The sequence below is a fragment of the Rissa tridactyla genome, chromosome 5 (assembly GCF_028500815.1).
Source record: "Rissa tridactyla isolate bRisTri1 chromosome 5, bRisTri1.patW.cur.20221130, whole genome shotgun sequence".
Taxonomy (NCBI): domain Eukaryota; kingdom Metazoa; phylum Chordata; class Aves; order Charadriiformes; family Laridae; genus Rissa; species Rissa tridactyla.
In genome coordinates, this window is record NC_071470.1 from 71,471,161 (window position 1) to 71,493,641 (window position 22,481).

Here is a 22,481-nt window from a genome sequence, read left to right on the forward strand (position 1 = left end):
CTTTTGCTTTATGTCCTTTTCTAGACAGTGGAAGAGGATGAAAATTATCAGCCAATAAAAACTGTAGCAAATACCAGACAAAGTAACAGAGGAGTTTAACATACAGCTGGCATTCCAAGGTCAAGCTCCTGTGACACAGATTGCCTTAGGAAAGCAAAGGTATGTAAGTACGAACATCCAGCTGCTTAAAACAGGAATAGATATAACACACTTCTGTCTACCTTGTGTGCTGAACTAGAATTTAAGTTGCGTTAATTGCTGTTCGTATTCATTTTGGTGTTTCAATAATATATTACATTAATAGCAGATATTATGACACATTTCCTTGTCAAACATAGTCTTGTACTGAGCAGTGCACTGGGAGAAAATGATTGAGAAAACTGTTGAAGTGGAAAAAAAAGTCTTTACTACCACGCAAGAGAGCTGAGCTTGCTGTTCTAGTTTTTAAGTTTTAAGCATGCTGATCAAAAATGCCAACACCTAAGATACTGAAAGTTCCTGACAGATTTGGCTGATTTTCCTAACTTTTTTCGTTTGTTTAATATCTGATTTCTGATGGAATGAGAAGTGGGTTTTTTTCCCAAATAAGAAGTACATTAGGTATAAATTCTCAATTGACCTATGGCTCTATCACAAATTGAAAATAAGGAGTCTACCAGAAAAACCATAAGTTGTCCCCCCCACACAACCCCGCCCCAAAATAAACCATACTTTCCAAAATGAAATTTAGGGCAAAATTAGAATACTGAAGAGTGACATACCTTGTGTTCCAATTAATCAATTACTTGCTTGATTAACTGATTTTAAAATTTACATAATGACTTCACCAAAATCCTGGTTTGGATTGGATTACAAATAATATTGTAAGAATGTTATTTACAAAGCACATTTTTTTTATTTTCCTGTTTTCATATTTATTGTTCTATTTGTGTTCCATAAGCTTAGATTAACTTCATATTTGAGGGTGCACACTTTATTCTTACAGCATGTGTTACTTCAAAACTTTATTGGAGGACCAGGTAGTTTTCTGCTAAAGGGTAAATGAAGCATGTGCAGCCATAAATGTGAAGTTTATCTATGTTCATGCTGCCTTGGATGCAAGACATAAGCCTGAGTTAAAGAAATCGAACAGAAAAGTCAGAACAAAATGTGCTCTATACCTGATAAACAAATGCGCATTTTGAAGAAGGTAAGTGGCAATTATACCTGACATTTCCTGAACTGCATTTCATTATCCTGCAGACGATTAGGTGGGTAGTTTCTGATCTTTTTGGCTCATGTTTAGAATAATTTTGTTACGGGTTCCAGGCTTTGGTTCTCTCACTGGAATCCACATCATAACTTCGCCTTCTTAACAAAATTTCTTGAAAACTCATTTTAAAACATAAATTTTTCAAGCCTTGGAGAAGCAGATGTTCTACTTAACATAGCCTACATCTGAAAAGGCTAATCTGTGATATTATCCTCACTGTGTAATAAAATCTGAACTGATTTGAAGAGCCTACATTTTACTGAAGTCGCCTATATTTGCAATTGGCTAGGCATATCAAAAACAAAGCTGTCATGCAGAATTTTCTCTTCGTGAATCTCATTCCTGCTTTGGAGGTGTCATCTAGTAGCATGACTTGCACATAATATTCACTGAGCCTGCATTTACTTAATTTTTAGAGTACTCTATTGAGCAGTTCTGCAAGTGCTCAAAGGGCAAAGCTTGTACAACATTTCTCCTAATCCAATTATCCATCCAGATTCCCAAATTTGTAAACAAGAAACAAAGGTGGGAAGGCTAGATTATAAAAAAATCTGGCAGAGGAAAACTAGGTACAAGAGGATTCAAGTGGCGTCATATCTCTGTATTGCTGATGGTGCTTGAGTTTTACTGAAAGATGTATGAGTCAGATTCAGACTCACCAGAGTATCTATTCAAAGGTGGCACTTCTCGTATCTGGTTATCTTTTGTAATACCATCCCTTCTGAGAACACGAACTCGTATCTGCTTGAGTAGATCATTAACCATTAATTAAAAAGAAGCCAAGCAAGACAAAAAGGTCAGGACATTTTGCAGACCACAGGATTATGGCAGTTTTTATAATCCTTGGAGGCACAACCACAGACAATGAAAATATTCAAAGATTATTGGATCCATACAGTTCCAGGCCTAGCTAATATGCCACTACCCTGAATGAGGCATGCAGAGCAATTAGTTAACCTGTGTTTGAACACATGATCTTGTTTACTACCATTACTGAGGCTCCATGGCATCAGTGGCTCAAGGGCCTTATGCAATCCATCAGCCTTTGGGGTTATTTGAACCCTTGGTGCTCGAACTGATGCAAGGATCTACATGTGGATCTGGCTGCTGGAAGTGGAGCACAGCTATGAGAACAAAGATCTCTTCATAGGCCCATAACTAAATAGCACTGAACTACTAGTTTTCTAACTGAAAAAAAAAAATAAATCTACTAAAGTAGATCAAGAATTGAAATATTTAAAATATTTTATAATTCTCATCGCAGAAAAATGTAAGCAGCATGTCCTAGTCTCAACGATGTGCATTATTTGTTTAGAAGACACTTTATACCAGCTTCAAGTAGTAGTCAGCTGGAAAAAGAATCCATAATTAGGAAATGTGCCTTTCAGGGCACTAATCATTGCAAAGGATAATTTTGAGCCAGCATCATTGTAATTACAAGACAAATCTATTGACTCAGTCACAGTAGCTTCCCTTCAAAACCTATCACTTCATAGCGGTCTCTTTCTCCGGACACTTAACAGCCTTGGCAACTGGAAGTTGCACTTCAAGCACTGAAATTAGTGAGAGTTATCTGCGATGCTGGCTTTGCAGAAGTCAGTATCAAGTATGTAGTCTGCTTCAGGCTCTTGAACAGAACAAGTGAGCATTTTTCTTAACTCTAAAATTCCCCTTTGTACCAATGGTTATTTTGTGTGCGTGCATGCAGACGGTTAATAACTTGGCAGGCATTTGTAGTCCCTTAATACTGCTAGAAGTCGTAGTATTTTCTTTTTAATGATGTCCAAACAAATTTTCTGTTAAAAAAAACTGCGTAGTAGGACAGTGGGAAATGGAATTTAGCAGGGAGATCAAAAGGAATTAAGTGCCAGAGCTCTGGCCTATGTGGTCGTAAAAATTGATTTGACTTAATAAGTTTAAGGCAAAAGGGAATTGCATTGTGTTTCCTGTTGATTTTTAAAAAAGTTTGGGAGCACACCTTCCCTACTGATGTCCATTAACTATGCCCATGAATACATAAATATAAACTGGGTGCTTCACCTTTTTTTTTTTTTTTAACTCTTATCAGCATTTTCTAGCTAAGGACACTAACTGGATTCACACAAAAAAACTGCTAACAGCTACTACTTTCCACTCATACGAAATGCTCACTTCTTTTTCCCATATTGATATTAAAAAAGGAAGCGCCCTGATTTCTTTTTAAATTTTTTTTTAATGAACTTCTGTTTCAAAAAAAGCATGGAGGTGGTGTATCATTAGAAGGTAAAGGTAGCTGTTAAAAGTACTGTTTAATATTACTTAATGGCATTTTTTGAGTTTTGGGGTTTTTTCAGGGTGAAAATTAGCTTGGTTTGGATCAAAAGCTTCTGTGGAACATTGCAAATATTTAACTTATCTAAACATGCAAGTACTTTCTGTTTATATTAGGTCTTGTAATCAACCTCTAAAGGGTCTTTTAATCTTTGGATGTAAAATCCAGAGACACAATCATAAAAAAACGATTGCCTTGACGCATTCTTGCACTCCTTACCTTCTCAGTTAAGCACTGTCTTGGTCCCTTGCTTTTGCGAGAGCATAATAAGCGGTATGACCATTTTTCTGCAAAATCATTTTGCCTGTATGAGAACGTACACGCACGATACCTGCTTGACCGAGCAGCCACAGCTCTTAAACAATCCCATCATTTGTTAAAGGACATTTTTCATATATATGTTGATAAACTGGTAGTCTATTTCCATCATAGCTGCTACCACAGTCACAAAGCAACAAGGTATTCCAGCTCCAAGAATATCTCAGGTGGAAACATAAGCTGAATGCAGGCTAAAATGCAGAGCTCAGGTTAAGACGTGACCTTTCTTATCTGTCCTTGACTAGTCAGAGCTCTTTTTGCTCCCTGATTTTATTACACCTGTTTATCTGCCAGGTGTTTGATGTACATCCCCCTAAACTTAACTCTGAATTCCTTGCATAATCATCTAGCCGTACAGTTGCTATATGTAATGAGAATCCAGGTGCCATGGTGCACTATGGGGTGGGGGGGTGGCTGCACTTGCCTGTTGCTCCCCAGCACTGAAACATCATGCATGGAACTGAGCGGTAAGAAGGCTGGGAATTATTGAGAAGTTTCCTTTGGGATTACTGAGCTCCAGTTGAGCCTGGTTGAGAGCTGCCACATTACAGAGCAGGCAGCAGAATTTGGCTGCTGGAAACAAGTCCTGTGTGTGTCACACATTAACACCATTCTCATCTTTGTGACAAAGGCTCTAAGTCTCCACCTGGAAACAGAACGAGGTCAGATGAGCCAATTTATGAACATGCGTCTGACACATCCTTTGTCACTATTTCCTGATATTCGGGTCTTGTTTGAAAAACACTAAGAGCCAGGCTATGGCATTTCATTAACTTGGGCTCCTCTAGCCTTTCCCTTACCACCCAACATACCCGAGAAAAACTAAATTAAAATAGAATGTGTTGAGAATCTACCTTGATTTATCCTGTCCTGACTTAAGTAGTACCGGGGAAAACAGAATTAAGATGTTATTTATGCAATGTATTTTTTCCTTTATAAGTGCCCAGGCAGGCTGGAAACCTATGTCTTACTAACAAAACCAGACCCCATTCAGATGCTTTTGAATATTTTACTGCACATATCCTTTCTAAAGGGACCGCGTTAAAGGCGTATATTTGCTTCTGTGTGCAAGTTCATTAGAGAGTTAGCCATATATTACAATAATTCACAGGAAACTGCCATCAACTTTTATGCACACTGAAAGAATATTCACAGATCATGGCTATGAACAAGCTCTTACTGTGTGGGGCCTTGTACAAACAAAATGGTTTTGCCATCACTGTTCTGAACCAAAGTCCAGGAATGTGAATGCTTCTGAACCCTCTCAAAATCTGGTCCTTGGAGTTAGTTTCTCACCTGAAGTGCCCCATTTCTGACCCTTCACTTGTGAATAATGACTTCGGGATCAGACCTTAAAAGCTTTTCTCTGTTTCAAAATTTGTTAAGCTTTACACTGCAAGAAAATCTCTAAGGAGTGATATCACCCAAGGGGCAAATTCTGCTGTGGCAATCAGCGCTTATGTATGACAGTGTTCTAATTCTGTTCAAGTCAGCAGTTTAAACTGCTTTGTCCTGTAAATTACAGCAGTCACAAATTATTCTTGCATGAAAAATGGATATCCATGTGGACTTTTCTGCAGAAAGATGAAAGGAGCCTAGCAGTACTTTTCGCTTATTCTTATGCTGTTATTCTCACAGCCTTGCACCTGCAGCCCAGCACTGTTGTGGCTGGCGCTTACGGGAACTGATTGCCACTGGCACAGAATTCATCCCTTTATTCCCCCTCTTCCTGCCCCTCGGTTGTAGCCTTTGATTTTCATTAGAGACCCAAAGACACACATGCACAAAGCCTTACAGCCTGTCAGCAGACAGAACTGCCCTGATGGAGGCCCACTTTGATCAGTGCCGGCAGCGTTATGAGCAGGAACAACCAGCCAAGGCTGGAGCTCTTAGCGCTCCTGACAGGAATGGCAGACTCAGTCCGGGAAACACCTGCCTCCCCAGTGAGAGCTGCTGGGAAACATCTCCCCTTTCCTTTTTCTCTCTCTCCTTTTGTTATTTCCATAGAAGCAACTTTTACCGTTTGAGTCAATATATGCCACCAGGCACGGTACAGGCCCTGCTAAAGCTTTGCTCACGTGAACCTATCTTTTGTGCAACACTTCCAATAGCAAAACTGTATCCAACTGCTAGAAATATAACAAGTTCAGCTTTTGAATTGATCTTCTTTAACTGCCTTTTCCCATCCTACAGTATATAAAAAATATGCAAGTGTATATATAATATGCATATGTATACACATATATACACACATGAACAAAATCTCAGCTACTTTTAAAATTCAACTTCTTATCCCAGTTTATTTAGAAGCAGTTTACATCTTCACTAACAATGCCAAAAAGCTTCCCTGCAGCAGAGCAAGAGTACTTCTCATTTATATACTGGGTTAGACAGCCTACACAGAAATGCATAGAGTCTGTTTATTTGGGCAAAGCAAGCAGCACACACTTCAGTTTGCACGTAGAACCTATTGCCCTTAATTCCATTAACAATGATTGTCACAGAACTATTAGGGGCTGCGATCCATACAAGACTCAACACTAAGTGCACGGGAGAGCTCCTGGCAGAAGCAGCATTTCTGTACATAGGTTCTCAGTGCCAACAATGGACAGCCCAGTGTAGACCACTGAAGACTATGGTTCAGAAACACCAGGACATACTTCTACTCAAATATGCCCCAAAGTAACTTTGGAAAGGGAATTGGTGAAAACATATTTTAGTATCATACTACTCTACCACCTCAATACAGCTGTAGGTTCTTTCTCCTTTTCTCTCTTACATTGTCATGAGAAAAAAGTGGTTCCCAATTGACATGGAAGATAAAATCCATAAGCATGCAAAGTGAGACAAAGTATTTTTAAAAGACTGTCGCTTTTATTAGTAAGAGACAAAATTCCTAGGCTGAATGCTAACAGCTTTATAACTTATTACCATTACTACCACAATAACTATTAGTTCCTGGTGCTTTCTAAAGGTTATCAAGAACCTTGCAGGTAATTAACTCTCATCGAATATATCACAGTAAAACAGATAAACATACTAACACATAAACAGAGAAAGTAAATTATGCAACAAGCTTCTAATCATAGTACTGATAATACAGAGGGTGAAACACATTTTATTATATACTCCAAAAGAATTTCTATTTGCTACATTTCAGCCAACCATGGAGAACTTACCTTTCCTTGTGATGACAGATCATACAATACATCTAGTTATCAACAACAACTCAAAATAAAAAAGCACAGAAGCAACTCTTACTTATTTTGCAAGGTCTAGAATCCGGCATTAAGGTGGTGAAGGCAAAATACCAGCCAAAGCATGCTACGTTGCCTTTTTAATAGCCTTCATTATGAAAGACATTGATTCCACCTCTGTTACACCGAATAACTCTATGCAGATCAATAGTTATGTGAAAGGGGTTTCCTTCCTTACGGGTATGTGAATGTTTTGCTTGTTTTCAATTAGAAAACGCAGGACTCACCTGGTTCTGAGACGAAAGCTGTAGTAAGACTTGGAAAAATAGAAACAACTAATTTATGGTCATTGCAGACTTCTTGCTGTTGTGTTGGAGCTTTTCTTAAATACTTGCTCCTAGCAGTGACGGGAACTGTGGGTGGGCTTCCACTGCCTCCTTTAGGAGAGAAACCGCTCTCAGCATCATGCACAATCTGCCCTCTGGGCAACACCACCATAATGAAAATGAAAAATGAATAACAAACAAAAAAGTCAGAAACATAAAAAATAAACATCACATTTATTTAAATAAAAATATACACACAGTGTACAATGGACATGGCTTACAGACAGCAATGAAACAAAAATACTAAATCCTGAAATATAAAAAGAGTTGAATTGCTATAGTTGTGCTTCATTTCTCTGAACAAACACACACTATGGACTGAAGTCCTTTTAGTGTTACTTATACATAGCCCCATGTGCTCCAGAGTGTGAGACAGGAACATTACAAGGAACAATTACACAAAATGAAAACAAGTATCAAAGTAACATGGGATTTTAGAAATTTTGAAGTCAGACCATTCATAAACAGAAGTGCTGAAAACTTTTAAAGTACTTTGCATGCATGGAAAGAGTACAAAATACCACTGCCAATAGTTGGAGACCTAAGTAAGAGCAGCATGGTCCAAATCTCACCACTCCAAACCCCACAGAGATCCAGGGCGCTCTATTATCACAGTCAGATTTCTACCATAACTCTTTCTCCCTGTCAGCACACAAACCCCAGGCTTTATGTTTCATCTCTTTGGAATACGATTACATTAGTTCACAAGTGTCTTCTATTTTTATTTATTCAGAAGTATTAAGTTTCACATTTATTTGAGCAAATGCAAGGTTTTAATCTTGGATCATGAGTATTGTGCTGAAAGTCATCGTTGTTACATTACTTATTCAGTAAATGCTATGAGAGAAAAGGCAAATAAATGTTTGAGTGCTGCAGAGTGTAAGCTGAATGCTCTGGCAACACAACAATCAATGTGTTACGTGACCAAGGAAAAAACCCCAATGTTCTAGAGACTGAAGTCTGGGAATTTTCTTTTTTTTCTTTAAAGAAGAATTTGTATGATTTTTTTTTAAATGTGCAATTTAAGCACTTTGATTGTAAACATCTGCTTTTAAGCTGCAAATATGTGAAAAGCAAGATGCAAATTCATGTCTCATGGCATTGCCTGTACAGCACACTTCTTTACAATAAAAAAAAGCATAAATATAGATACCAATGGTTTCCAGTTTACAACATAGCCAACTGACACAATATATGTTGTAGATTGTTAATTGATTACATACGCAAGTAATTTTGCTGCATAGTTTTTAATGCGATTTCTTTATTACAACAGTTGATGTTCGGTGCATTTTCAGCTTTTTCTAAGTGGACCATAGGATTTCCTGGAACTTGTGTTTAAAGTAGAAATAAAAATAAGCTTATTTTCTGAAGCTCATAATAGGCATATTATACAGTGGACTTCAAAATGGTACGTTGCACTTCTTTACACTTAAATTACTAGCGATGATTTAGAATACCATTACATTTTACGTCACCTCAAATAAGTGAATTTTCATCAGGACTGATTGACTTAGACACAGGAAGTGTTTTTTAATTTCCTTATTTCAGTTATATAATGCCAAAATTCAGACAGTACAAAAATTAACATTGCAAAGGACTTCATTAAGGCTCTTTCTCAGTTAACATTTTGTTTCTGCTGTCCTCCTAGATTATTTGTTCTTTATAACACATAAATTGCTCGTATTCCAACAAAATACACAACTCCACATGGACAAAAAAAAAATAATCAGATAACATAATTAAAATGTCTGTTTCCTAATTGCTCCATAAAAGCCGAAGTATAAACATTAACAAGAACATATTTTAAATTCCCTCAAAGAAGACTTCAGAAAAAAAGACCTGCCTGCTTAATAATGTCAGGCCTACACATGTTATGTATTATAACAGTACTACAATCATCTCTGAGAAAAAATGATTTTAACTTTCCTTTCCTTATTTTTTTGACATTTTATACTAGCTCTTTATTTAGACACTAGTCTGTGGTACACCCCTCCCCATATAAGTGTGTAATGCACTGTACAGATATTCAAAGCTAGAAGCCCTTATGTCAGGATTCCTCAAGGCAGATCCTGATGACCTTATTTCTACAAATAATATATTCGGTGAGTAGGACCGGATTTGGCTTTAGATGCCAGATACATTTTTGAATGTTCATCTTCTAGCCCTTGAGAACTGCTCTCCCCTCAAAGCAGATTATTTTACACCTTACAAAAGTTTTAAGAGAGCAGATATGGAACCATCTTCTGTGAATCCACCACCAAGATCAGTATATTTCCTTTAACGCTTTGCAAAACAAATGGTGTAGATTGCTCATAAAAATTCATTTGCTTAATTTTACTCCTCTGATATTCACAGTGAACTATAACGATATGTGCACGACCTCACGATTAGACTTCTCTGTTAGGCATTCAAACAATGCACAGGGCTTGAAGCAGCTCCTACAAAGAGTAAATGTACTCCAAGTAACATAACTACCAACCTGCAGCAAAACCCCCTTTGTTTCTTCATAAAAGACCAACCAGAAAAACCACTAATTTTGAATCCATGCTTAGCTGACAACTCAGCTTTGACAACACAACCTTTGCCTGTATGAACTGCAGTAGCCCACAGCAGGCAATGACCAAACAAGGAAACATCTGAGCCTGTTTCAGTACTGAAGCAACAAGGCTCTTCTAGGAAAATTGGAACTGCGTCAGCGGGTTTTACAAGGGTCTCATGACCTACAGAATGATGTTCCAATCAAAACATTGGCTTGAAAAAGTTCAGCCTTATTGAGCACAAAACCCAGACTAGTCTGCTGTAATGGCCCAAGCTCAATGAAGTTTCACTGCAGCACACTGATGTGGGTTTTGCTTTTCTTTCTTAATTATCTTTAATAAATAACAGATCATTTAATTTCACAAGAACATACTGGGAGTGGCTGTTAAAACAAAAAGGACAGTAATCCAATGCCTTTTTTTTTTTTCTCTCCTCCAAAAATGTGGCTTCAGTGTAGAAAACATCTTCAATACAAAAGTAACATGACAGTGACAACAGCAATTTAGAATCCAAGTGGGATTAAAATGCTGAGGTGAGATCTTGAAAGACTGTTTTCCTGATGATAAGAAAATCTATAGAATTTCGTATTTTGAACTTGACAGAATGCCTATGGGACTAAGATAAAGAACTACAAGAATCTATAATACCCACCAGTGAATACCATCCCCACATAGACTTTTCCAGATTGTTTCAGAATTACTGTAGGAAGGCCAGCATTCTCTATTGTACATCTGTGGGATTATTACACAGGTACATGAGGAATTTATGACTATTTCTAAACCGTACATGTAGGGCTTTTTAAGCTAATAATAAAACATGGCAGATAGTGAGGGCTACTGCAGCAGTCTGACAGAACAAAACATTACTTTGCTAAGAACATTTATGCTACATAAATCCACAAAAAAAGTTTTTTACAGATCAGCTACGTTTTAGTTGAAGACCCAAACACAAATTTATGCACACGTCCCCCCACCCAATGAGTAGTGTCCATTTCTACACAACAGGAAAAAAAATCAAGGCATTATATTCTCATCTGCCTGAGCTTATCTGTGATGCAATGCCAACTCTTCTGACTTCTGTTGTTGAATACATTCCAGAAGAACAAAGAAGTCATTCATGTTGGCACATTATATAATAGAAATATACAACACATGCACCAAAACGCTATTTAAAGGACCTACTTTACTTTGGAAAAAACCTCCCAATTAGTTAGGTAACTACATTGTATACGTGAATTCCTGGCTTCACTGAAGTCAATGAATATTGGAACAAAGATCTCTCCCTGATGTTCTCCTACTAGCCCCAAAGCCTGATCTTGCAAATATACAAGATGGTTTAATTTCATTCACAGGACAGATAATTTCTGCGTAATCGCCCAATCAGAGTTTGCAGAATCAGGCTCTTTTAGTAATTTTACTATTATTTTACTAGTAGTTACATATTTATACCCAGTAATGGGCATTAATGGATTAAAAAGAATAAATTATAACTCAGCGGTGCATCAAGATTTCTTTGACTTCCATAGGAGCAAGCAAACATTAACTTCTTTATCCATGGCAATTACAATTTTCTACAAATGGTCAAATTCCCCGTGCAGTGTCATTAGGATAAAATTCTCACACTTCTGCTCTAGCTATTTTTTCCTCAAAATGAATGCATTACATAAAGGTCAGTAAAGAGTGAATATTTAGGGTTTTTTTAATTGTATTTCTGTCTGGCAGGCAGAAGGCAGCAATAAATAGATACAATTAGAAAACACATGTTCTTTGCAAGGCAAAATTTCAGGACTAACACAAGCTGGCAGAAGCATTGACATTCATTTTAAAAGCTGACAGTTCTTCATCCTAGAGGGTCTACATGCAGCATTATAAATTTGATATAAATCAGCTGCAGTGGATAACTAGTCCTAATACAGCAAGTTACTCATAACATTTATCTTAGGCTTTGTAAAAACATACATGTTTTTATAGCCTAAAGATACATTAAGTCTTGGATATACAACTCATTTTCCCTACCACTAAAGAAAATTTAGTTTTAAGGGTTTACAGTAAACAGGAACATGACAGACCAAATTCAGGTCACCTTACTTGAAGAATTAATCCCCCTGATTTCAACGTGATCTATGTGAAAGTGAAATAAATGGTATTTGGCTGTGGTACAGAAAGCAAAGAGTGATACATCCAAATGAACTGCAAGAAATCAGAATGGAATTACTGAAATTACGGCTGTAATTACTGAAAACATATTATGAAGTTACCATGCTTATGTAAAGTAGCTAAATGTAATTAACAAAATTATATTTAGCCCAGGTATTAACATTAGCACCTTTCATAAACACTTCTGTGAAGGATTTAATTATTAGTGATCAAGACCTTGGTGCTGTGCTGGTTCCAGAAATCCCTATTTCCAGCAGTAAAGACCCCTTAAATCAAATCTCAGGTTCTGGTTCAGAGTCAGAATGCCACCTTCCAGATTGCTAACCTCAGTTCCTATAGCAAATGACATTTCCCTTTTTAATCTTTGATCAAACGACCCAAAAAACTAATTCCAGCTGGCTTATGAGTCATACTAAGCATCAGCTTCACAAAGAAAAGTTGAATATATTTGGTTTTGAGACTATTCAGTCCACTGCTTTTTCATGATATTTTATTTCATAACGACTAATTGGAGTTATTTTAATGTAAAATAAAAACCTGATAAAAATAACACCTCAACTGGTTACACATTCCCAATTAATAAGTCATAAACAGCGATTTTTATATTCACTAATTAGCGTGATGTATGTTCCTGATTACGTTTTTGTTAAACTTAGGTGTCAGCTTTTCCATATGTCCCTTCTGGAGGTCTGTAGTACTTTGGGAAAGCCATCAGCTGTATCATGTTGAATGCATACTTTCTGCATTTGACATTCTTCAGTACATTCTCTATGCGGCATCCTTCTCTAGTGAAAGGGGGAAAAAGTACAACTTCATGAAACACAGAATAAATAAATATGCTTTATTTGTTCATTGCAGAGTTTCAGCAACAGTTGAAGTAAAAATAACAAAGATTCAGCTCTACATTTTTGTTTTCCACAAGTGATGATACATCTTACAAAATTAAATCCAAGGCCAGGCCCAGTACAGTTATTGCCCTCAGAAATAGGTGATAAGATTTTTTTCCCCCTAATATATTTGCCCTTGAGGTTTAAAGTTTAGTAAAAAAAAATTAAATACTTTAATGATACATTTTCTTCTAATTCCAGAAATATATTTGCCTTTTAAACCTTCTTATACTTTTTTCAAATTGTTTACTATATGTGTGAGAGTACACGTTGCCCTAAAAATGTGTATTCTAGAAATAAGGCATTTTATTAAGTCTGGCCATAGAGATCTGTGAAGGAAAAGTTTCATCTCTGCTTCATTTCCCGTATGTTCGGCTTTGCAATGAAAAAAGGAAAGAAAAAAGAGAGAATGGCTTTTCAAACAGCCCAATCCAACTCTCTGCTTTATAAAGGAAGGATGTTTGTTCACATACAGTACAAAAGTCACAAGTGCCAAAGTGGTGCATCAAGACATAAACAGGACTTTGTTAAAAAGAATATAAAAGTGTCTTGAAAGCAAAAGCAACTAAAGCAACAATTACAAACAGGTTAATTCCATTACAAACCAGAACTTACTCTATTCCATTTAGTTACTTGACAGAAAAGGGTTAGTTGTAGCAAAGTAATAATCATTTGTTAAACAAAAAGATCCCATCAGCTAATAACAATGAAAATAACACAATGAAAGTTAAGTCTCACAAACCACCACCCTGTAATATTTATCTAGGGGTTAGTTTGTGCTGTGCAAATTGTTTTTTTTTTTGTTTTTTTTTTTTTGTCAGACTAATTACTCTGGGAAGAGGGTTCAAGCATTCAGGATTCCACATCTTCTTGTATACAGTGACAGCATTGTAAATGGGCTTTCTTTGAGCTAATTACAGTGGGAAAGCTTTATCATGAACAGAAAGAGCAAATCAATTCACTCAATGCATAGTATACTTCTTAGAGTTCAGAAAAAAAATAACAAAACATAGTACATTTCAGACATTTGTATCTTAAAGACGAATTCTTGGGGTCTGAGACTGTAGAAATATTACAGCATAATTCCTTTTTCTAAAGTTAGTTTGTTGCTATTTGTAGAAAAGAAAGGAACACAAGTGAAGTTTATTGATATTTGGCTAATAGCAAAGCAAGACTTAAAATAAGCCACACAACCAGCAAGTGTGAGCTGACAAGCAGCAAGGCGACAGGATAGAAGTGTCGAGAAGTTGGCTTGTTATCAGTTAGACAGCCTGTTTCGGGATCATCCGATTCATTCAGTGCTCCCTGGGTTTGTCTGCTGTTAAACAGGGGAAGTTAGGAACAAATAGAACAGCATTTAAACAGCAAAGAAAGCCAACACGTAGGTATTTTGACAAAGTGAAAGTATATAGCCATTTTGATGAAATAGATTTATGCTAAGTACTTCCAATAGATTTATTGTGTTCTACAGCTGACCTGGGAAGCACGATGACTAGGTGGCTAACATGTTATTAAGCCTGCTAGGTGCCTCGGAGTAGTATTCACAAGTTAAAATTAAATAACTTATGAGATGAACTACAGTATCACTAAAATGAACATACACACTGAACAGAAATTAAATAAGGAAGTTTAAAAAAAAAGTTAAGGAAGCAAAGAAAAAAAAATCACAAATGCATCACAATGCAACACTGACAAAAGAGTGTCTCCATGGTGTTCAGAAGCTTTTCAGTCCTGTTTCACTATCTATTAGGAAATATATAGGCAGAAATAGAAAGAGCACGTGCCCTTATTTGAAATATTTAACAACTATTCTAAAATAGTTTTAAATGACGGTAAATTGACTTCTTCAGAAGTTCATCAGTGATGGCGACTCAATTTTGAAGTCAATAGCAGTTCTTCGTATTTAAAGGCTCACACCTACATTCCCATAAGAAAGTTATCTTGTAGTTTGTTCAGTCAACTCGGTTAGGAACTGATCTGCTTACAGTGAAGTTCTATTGATTCACTGTAAGCTGTGCGGTCGTTTTCCTGCCAAAGCAGCAGGGATACTTTCAAATCACTGCCAGCCTCTTCTATTGTAGTCTTGGTAACTTCTCTAACAAGTAGAATTATGCATACTTTAACTTTACCTCTTCAATCCCTCTGAACGTAATTTTATTTGCATACACTCAGGAGTATGGACTGTTTATGGACTTCCTTTGACAGTAAGGACTGATAAGATTTTTATTTTTCTATTTACTATGAATATTCTGGGATGGAAAGGTAACTCATCATTTTTCTCTGTTGACTTAAGAATATACAAATATATGAGTTTACAACACAGTGCTTTTTCAGAAGCACATGTCCCAGGTATGCTGTTTTTTCGAGAAAGAAAATGCTGTCAGACCATAAAGGGGCTGTAAGACAGTGAAGGTAATATCACACGGCCGCAGGTAAAATGAGAAGGGTACATCAAAGACAGCAGCAGTCACTTAATTTTACAGAAAGCCTGCCTTCTGACTCAAGCATTAAAAGACAATGTTGAGTTTCTTGAGTTTGAATAGCAAGAGAGGCGCAAGAACTGCATTTACAGGTGGGATCCTAGCAAAGGGGCTGATCAAAACCATACCTTGCACAATTTTCCTTTTAAAGAAGCCTTCCATAAGTTAATGTTTCTTTGCTTTGAACATTCAAACTGTATGTTACACTAAGAAAGAGGACAACCCATACTACTTTAAATAGAAAAATAAAAGATAAAAAATAAAATCCCTAATATTTGAATCTAGGTCAAAGCAATTACTGGTGTCAGTGTGTCCGCTGCTTTTGGTCTACAGTTTTCAAGTGTCTGTGGATACAACTTGGACAGAACTAAACTATTTTAGACAAAATCCTCTCAGAAATTGTCAAGGAACAAAGCTAACTGTAGGTCATGCTGGCATTGTCAACACTGTGATTTACACTGAAATAAATAATTTCTGTGTTCTGTATCAGACCACTCCAGTTAACACCTTTGTCCTAGGGTCCACCCCCAGAGTTTCCTTCCTCATCTGCTCACAGTGATAACATTACCATTTGTGATCAGTTGCGAGGACTAACTGTATTGCTCTTTGTTAATTTTCTCCTTTATCATATATTTCTACATACTTTTAAAAACATGCTGCTTGCTGTTTTTCCTTTCTTAATCTCTACAGGATCCCACAAGTCTGCCTCTTTGACCTTTTGCACTGTCCTCTCACCCCTTTTCTACTCTTCAAGGTGAATCTGCTGGTTTCAGCTTACCCCCAAATTATGCCCACAATCAAGAGCTGTAGCTCAACCCTCACAGTCCCCATCTATTCCTTCCCAGGCACAGAGCCCAGGTGCTTTTTGGACTGTCCTTATGGGTGTCTTCCATCACAGACTTCTTATGTGCCCCTATGGCAGAGTGGATGCAGAAACTGAATTCTTTTTTCTCTAAAAGATCCATCCAATTCAGCATTCAGTGAGCTTGCACAGACACTGCATTAGCCGCTGTTAGGTACTTCATTCCAGAGAGCCTTAGCTTTGCGTGCCAATAGTTAATTCTAAGCAGGCTGAGTTCCACGCTTGCAGGTTGCCCCTACAGGGATGAACCCTCCTACCTCTGTGGTGTGCCTTGTTCTGTTTTGCTCCATATCTCATTGACAGTGTGACTGTCTTTTATCTATGTTCCTACAAGTCCCATTAGTATCGGTGAGATTTATTCAGATGTAATGACGGAAATACAGATAAAAGCCATTTGTTCTTTTTTTTTTTCAATAGAAAAGCCCACAGTACATTTGTTCTTTGATATGCTGAAAAGAATGATCAGTGTCTTTCAACATAGAAAGTCCTATCTTCCCCCCAGGAAAACCACAGTGAACAGCTGATGCACAGGGACTTCTGTTCCACAAATTAGTCACATCATTCTATGCATGATTCAATAAGACATCCTCAAAATAGAGCAAGAGGATCCAACGCCATTGTTAGCTACCTAAGAACAGGCTGAGCAGAATACCTAAACATGCTTTCAATTTAAGAAGAATATTTGATCACGGTCAGATGCCTTGCTAAGCTCTGGTAATACTTTTCAAACCACTGCAGTGACAATGTCTTCTAACATATCTTAAAGTGTTCTCCGCAGTGACTAATGTATCTAGTTAAACAAAGCGAGGCCCTGCACCCAGCTGTCAGCAGCGTGACAACGCTGCTTCCCCTGGCTCATCAAAACCTGTAGAAGTTTTACTGCAAACAGCATGAATCCAGCTGGTGCCATGTCATCTGGATTTATTTGGCTTCTGACTGACACTCAGCACAACCAGAACAGAGCGATACCTGACCCCATTATGGGGCGAAGGTATAGCCAGAGTTTTGGATGTTCTCTCCATCACAAAGCATACTCTAACAGCTCTGAACTCACACTAAAGGAAAGGAAGACGATGCCCAAAATATCCAGCAAGTTTTTATTTTACACACACACACAATTTCAAGAGGAATAGTGAAAGCTTCTAAATCTGTAACATCTGGGGTAATGAACACCTCTCTAACCTATGGTACTATTTTTATTCATTTACTTTTGAATTGTTCATTTGAGGCTTACAACATAGCACAAATACATCATAACAGCCAAGGGTGCTGTAAGTTTAATGATGATATAACCGTTTCAGCCTGCCTTCTATCTCACATGGTGTTTTATCATCTTAAACTCCTATTGGGATAATGCTGCATGCCTATCAAATGAGACAAAGGCAAAACAGCAGGTATCTTCTGTTGGTTTTAAATTCAGATGATAAATTGTTTGAACCTCTTAAGCAGTGGAGCAGAGACAACGAAAATGGTGTGAGGAAAAAAGAAGCCTCTCAAGAGTCCTTATAAAGTCAAGCACACATACGAGGGCACACTCTGGCTTTTGATTATCAATCACACTGACACCCCTGTGCAAGATTTTTGGATGAGATGCATTTTTACACTTTGGGATATATGCTTCTCTTGTTAGAACTTTTCCAACTCCAGCTATTAATTATACTGGAAATGCTGAAATGTCCTAGACCAGTGCTTCAGGTAGAACAGATAGGCAGCCTTCTATCAACACAATGATCCCGTGTGCTATCAGTGACTTCAGTCTGAATTCATGTCTTACAGCACATGGAGTGAATTCTCCTTTTTTTTTGCAGACAGACTCAAGCAAGCAGTTTCTGGGCCTGCTGGGTTTTTCTTGTCAAACCCCAGTGCCAGCACAGAAAAAATGGCACAAGTGAGATACTTCTTTTTAACCCCATCCAACAATAGCAGCACAGACGTTTCTTCAAATAGAAGGGATCGCTAACAGTTCTCAATCTTACACAATTTTGCTTACTTACCTGTTCTTTTCATTTAAAACTATCATAATAGTCTTAATGTTTTAAGAAGCAGCTTCTCTAAAGAGTGTTTTCAGCCCTCTCAAAGATTATAAACAGAATACTGTCTGCTTGCTTTGTTAAAAAAAAAAGTTTTTGGAGTGAAAGCAGGTAATTTCTACGTTGTACATGTTACTGTGATTCACTGAAATGCTTCAGAGAAAAATCAACTTATTTCAACACACAGCGCTACAGTTCTAGAAGGTAGCCTTAACTTTTTCAAAGGGGAAAGATGGAATCCTTGTGAACATCTCCTGGCCATTATGAAGATGCTGCACTGTAACATCTAGAAGAACAAAAAGTGATTGAGAGGGAAATAAATAGATCTCAGCCTAGCACTGGAGGATTGCTGAATCAGAGCAGAACTCAGATAAAACATATAAAGGAATATTGGGCAACAACCTTTTATGTTGAAAGATAAAGTTGATACAATAAAACCTCCATCAATTTGTAAAAAATAAAAAATGTTTCTGCATTGTTTCAAAATGGAAGATATAGGAAGGAAACCATCAGAGACATTTTCTGTGTATCAACGATCTTTACAATAATTCCTTTTCTGATGCATATTGTTGCAAATACATTACACATTTTTCCTCAAATCTTGATGATATTAAAAAAGTAAAAGATGCTAGAAATCAATTTTTGCTGGTTATATGATCCTATAATCTCTGCTCTGGTTCAAAACAAACAACTGGCATTACTGAAATTGATGATCAGTCTCAGATTTACCTATGCTGATTAATTCAATCAGTTATTTGGAGACAGCTGCTATTTAAACATACACCAAACCATACAAACAATCTAATATGTTTATCAAATTGTCACACTACCCCCTTCTTCTTTTTGTTTTACCTTTTGTACTGCAAATTTTTCCCCCATTCTTTTTGCTTTAGTGAGCATCCTCTATTTCCCTACTCCGTTCTTCTCTCCCTTGTTTGGTTATAACACATTACTTTCCTAATGCCATTATTTAGGCAATAAAGAGGAGAGCACATCGTATAACATGAGGCTTGTCCACTGAGTTTGACCAAGCAGCAGATTCATGATGTAGTCATGAGGACATGACACCTAGATCTTTAAAAATAGTTAATATACAGTAATTCAGGTTTTTTGCTGTTACTATGGGTTCCCAGTCTGAGAGGAAGACATTAAGTTAAATCTGAAATAAAATTTAGGAAAATATCCATACTTTAAAAAAAAAAAAACAAAACCAAAAACCAAAACAGAAAAAGGGCACAAAAGCATGTGCTCATCTATTGTTTACTAGTGTGCAATGATAAAACATCAGAGCACTATTTGTTTGTTCACATGATTACAGCAACAAAAATAGTTCCCAAGTTAGGTGTTTTGTTATTTACCAAAATCGGAGAATATAGAAAGAGCTCAATTATTGCTTGGCATATAATAAATTTCCTGAAAATACAGTACAGGTTAAACGACATCAGTCCATACCTGACAGTTTCATTCCAAGAAGGGGAGGGTCTAAGATAAATATTTTGACTACTTCTTTAGGAACACAATTTTTGTTTCAATATTGCCCTATGTTAGAGAAAGTTAAAGAGAAAGTGCTGAAATATTAAATGCTAGGTTAAACATTTTTAGTTTGCTTAGACAGCATTTCAGACAGATCTGAAAAACAGAAAAATTTCCACTTTGGTTCAATCTGTCCCAAAATTGTTGACTCACCAAAGAGAAAACCCCCTACTGTTTACTTTTAACATACCATTAACTCTGAAGAACAGATGAAAAGGCAGCTTCAAGCTTTATAACTAATATGCACAAAACATATGCTATTTGATAATATACATCTTCATCAGTGTTAATCCCAGCCTTCAGAAATCTCTGCTGATTGCAGAAGAATTAATATTTTCCTTTGTGACTGATAGAAAACACCTGCAGGAATGTTTTTTCCCCACAACACTGAAGAGCAACTATGTGGTAAAATAGTAACACTGACAAAATTCATACAGTGAAAATATAATAAAAATAAACAAAACATTTCAGTTAGAATCACAACAACCCATTTTCCTCACTGCTGCTTTTAAGACACCTACATTAGCAGTTTGAACCCACCCACAGCACTTCCCTGCCACTGCAGCCAAGAAGCAAAACCAAGTTCATGTTACATGCCTATGTCCTCTTATCTGCCAAAAGAGTTTGCTGACCAGAGGCCACCTCGTGGGAACAGTCCTTTGGTCGTGCCAACTCCCGAACTGCCCAGGAACCACCTAGGAGTGCGCTAAAAAATCCACCAAAATCATACCAAGAAACATTTCATAATTTCTCTGTATAAAATCACTGAGATCATGTCCTAGAAACATTCCCCAGTGGTTTTTAATTTACAAGCATGGGCTGAGGCTTCAAGTCCTGCAAAATCATTCTGGTAACTGTGTGAGGGATTAGCTTCAGAACTGAGAAGTGATGGGTTTGCGGAAGAGATTCTTTTTTACCTGTCAAGACAGCTGAGTGGTTTTTGAAACATGATTCTCACCTCTATTATGCTCTAGCAAAGGATTTGCTGTTTCATTCTACTATTTACCAATACTGCTGTGCAGTATTACACATCGATTCGACAAAGGCTTCTCTTTTTATCAAAAAATACGAATAATCTTCACAGACACTGGTTCTAATAATCTTCCCAGACACTCTTCCATAAAGTATTAGGATTACATATATGGGAAATTCTCAGGACAAGACTGCAAAATCTTTCCTGACAAACATCTCTTGCACGATTTGAAATTCAATCCAATGTGCAGCTAACATTAAAGCAACTGTGATCTACACCTTTGTGCAGGAAAACAACCAAACCACAAGCCAAATCTCAGGTTTCTTAGTGATCTGAGCGTGTGTGAAGTCATGATGACTACATCCTTCACGTAAGTTCTGAACACACAAGACATTTCCCTTCCATAAGGTTATGGCACTAGTATAATTGGCTAGTGAGTCACGCTTATTTCCAGTCTGTTTCTGTCATAGCAAGGGAGTTTTACTAAGGATGTGATTATACATTCAGCTCACATAGCACAGTGAAACATAAACCCATGGTAAATTCTCTCTTCCATATGTCTAATCAGGTTTTAAATACTTTCTGTTGACCATGAAAAATCTTCATGAATCATCCCTTTTCTTTTGGCAAAGGCTTTTTTTAGCCTTTTTTTCCCCATGGTGAAGGCAAGTGGAAAAGCTGATTTAAGAGGTAGAAAAGGTTTGCTGTACAACTAAACAGTCATGTGTGAAGAATGATGCTTGAAATCTGACATTAATTTCTAGATGTTCAAATCTATGGGTAGGATGACAAAATTAAGGTCAGAGAGAACTGTTGGTGTAAACAGGGGATCACTTAATCTATGTTGCACTTGTAATTGGAGTCATTTTAAGCAAGGAGGGTGTTGAACAGCAGTAAGTATAAATTTGAATATTTTGTCGTAGCATTTTATACCTGCAACTTTGGTTTGAGATACACAAAAGGAGGAATGTGACTGCTTCTGATTAATGAAACCAATTCACATAATCTCTTCACGGGATTAACCAATGTGTGAGTCATAAAATAAATGCCAGGAAAGATCTGAAAACTACTCTTCCATTTCAAGTAAATAATGCCAGTTCATTCATTACTTTCAACCAGCATACTGATACTGTTGGTTTGTTTTTTTTTTAAAACACAGTTTGAGATCTAATCTGTTCTGATCCCTGCCATTCTTTGAGCACTAGTGCCACACACAGCACGTAGGTGTATTTATAGGGAGTTTAGTGCACATGTAGATTCTCCAATCACAAAAAAGTCCACCTAAATCTGATTTTAGCTAGTGCGCAAGTGCTGGTACCAGGAGCACTAAATACAGCAAAGAAAGCTCCCCTACTTAGGACGACCTAGCCAAAAGCGCATAAACTGGGATGCAGACTGTAACAGTCTGGAGATTGCACCCCAACAGTCCTATCAATAAACCACCTTCCCTTCTCTTTCACGGGGTGATTTTAGTCATAACTAAAACAGTTCTATAAAATGCAAGCAACATCCTATTTGAATCCCAAATGCACTATATTTTTCATCCACTTCATTCAGA

At 37.1% G+C, this 22,481-nt stretch overlaps 1 protein-coding gene across 6 annotated transcripts in view; it reads right to left on the bottom strand.

The window, feature by feature from the left end:
- The window catches only part of INPP4B (inositol polyphosphate-4-phosphatase type II B), a 497,007-nt gene that overhangs the window by 83,528 nt on the left and 390,998 nt on the right, over nt 1–22,481 (bottom strand). For all 6 annotated transcript variants that reach the window (XR_008466520.1, XR_008466517.1, XR_008466521.1 and 3 more), the window contains one exon: nt 7,366–7,559. Coding sequence is in view for 1 of the 6 variants with exons in the window: in XM_054201960.1 (XP_054057935.1) it covers nt 7,366–7,559 (194 nt within the window). In the remaining 5 variants the exon portion in view is untranslated. The remainder of the gene's footprint in view (nt 1–7,365; nt 7,560–22,481) is intronic.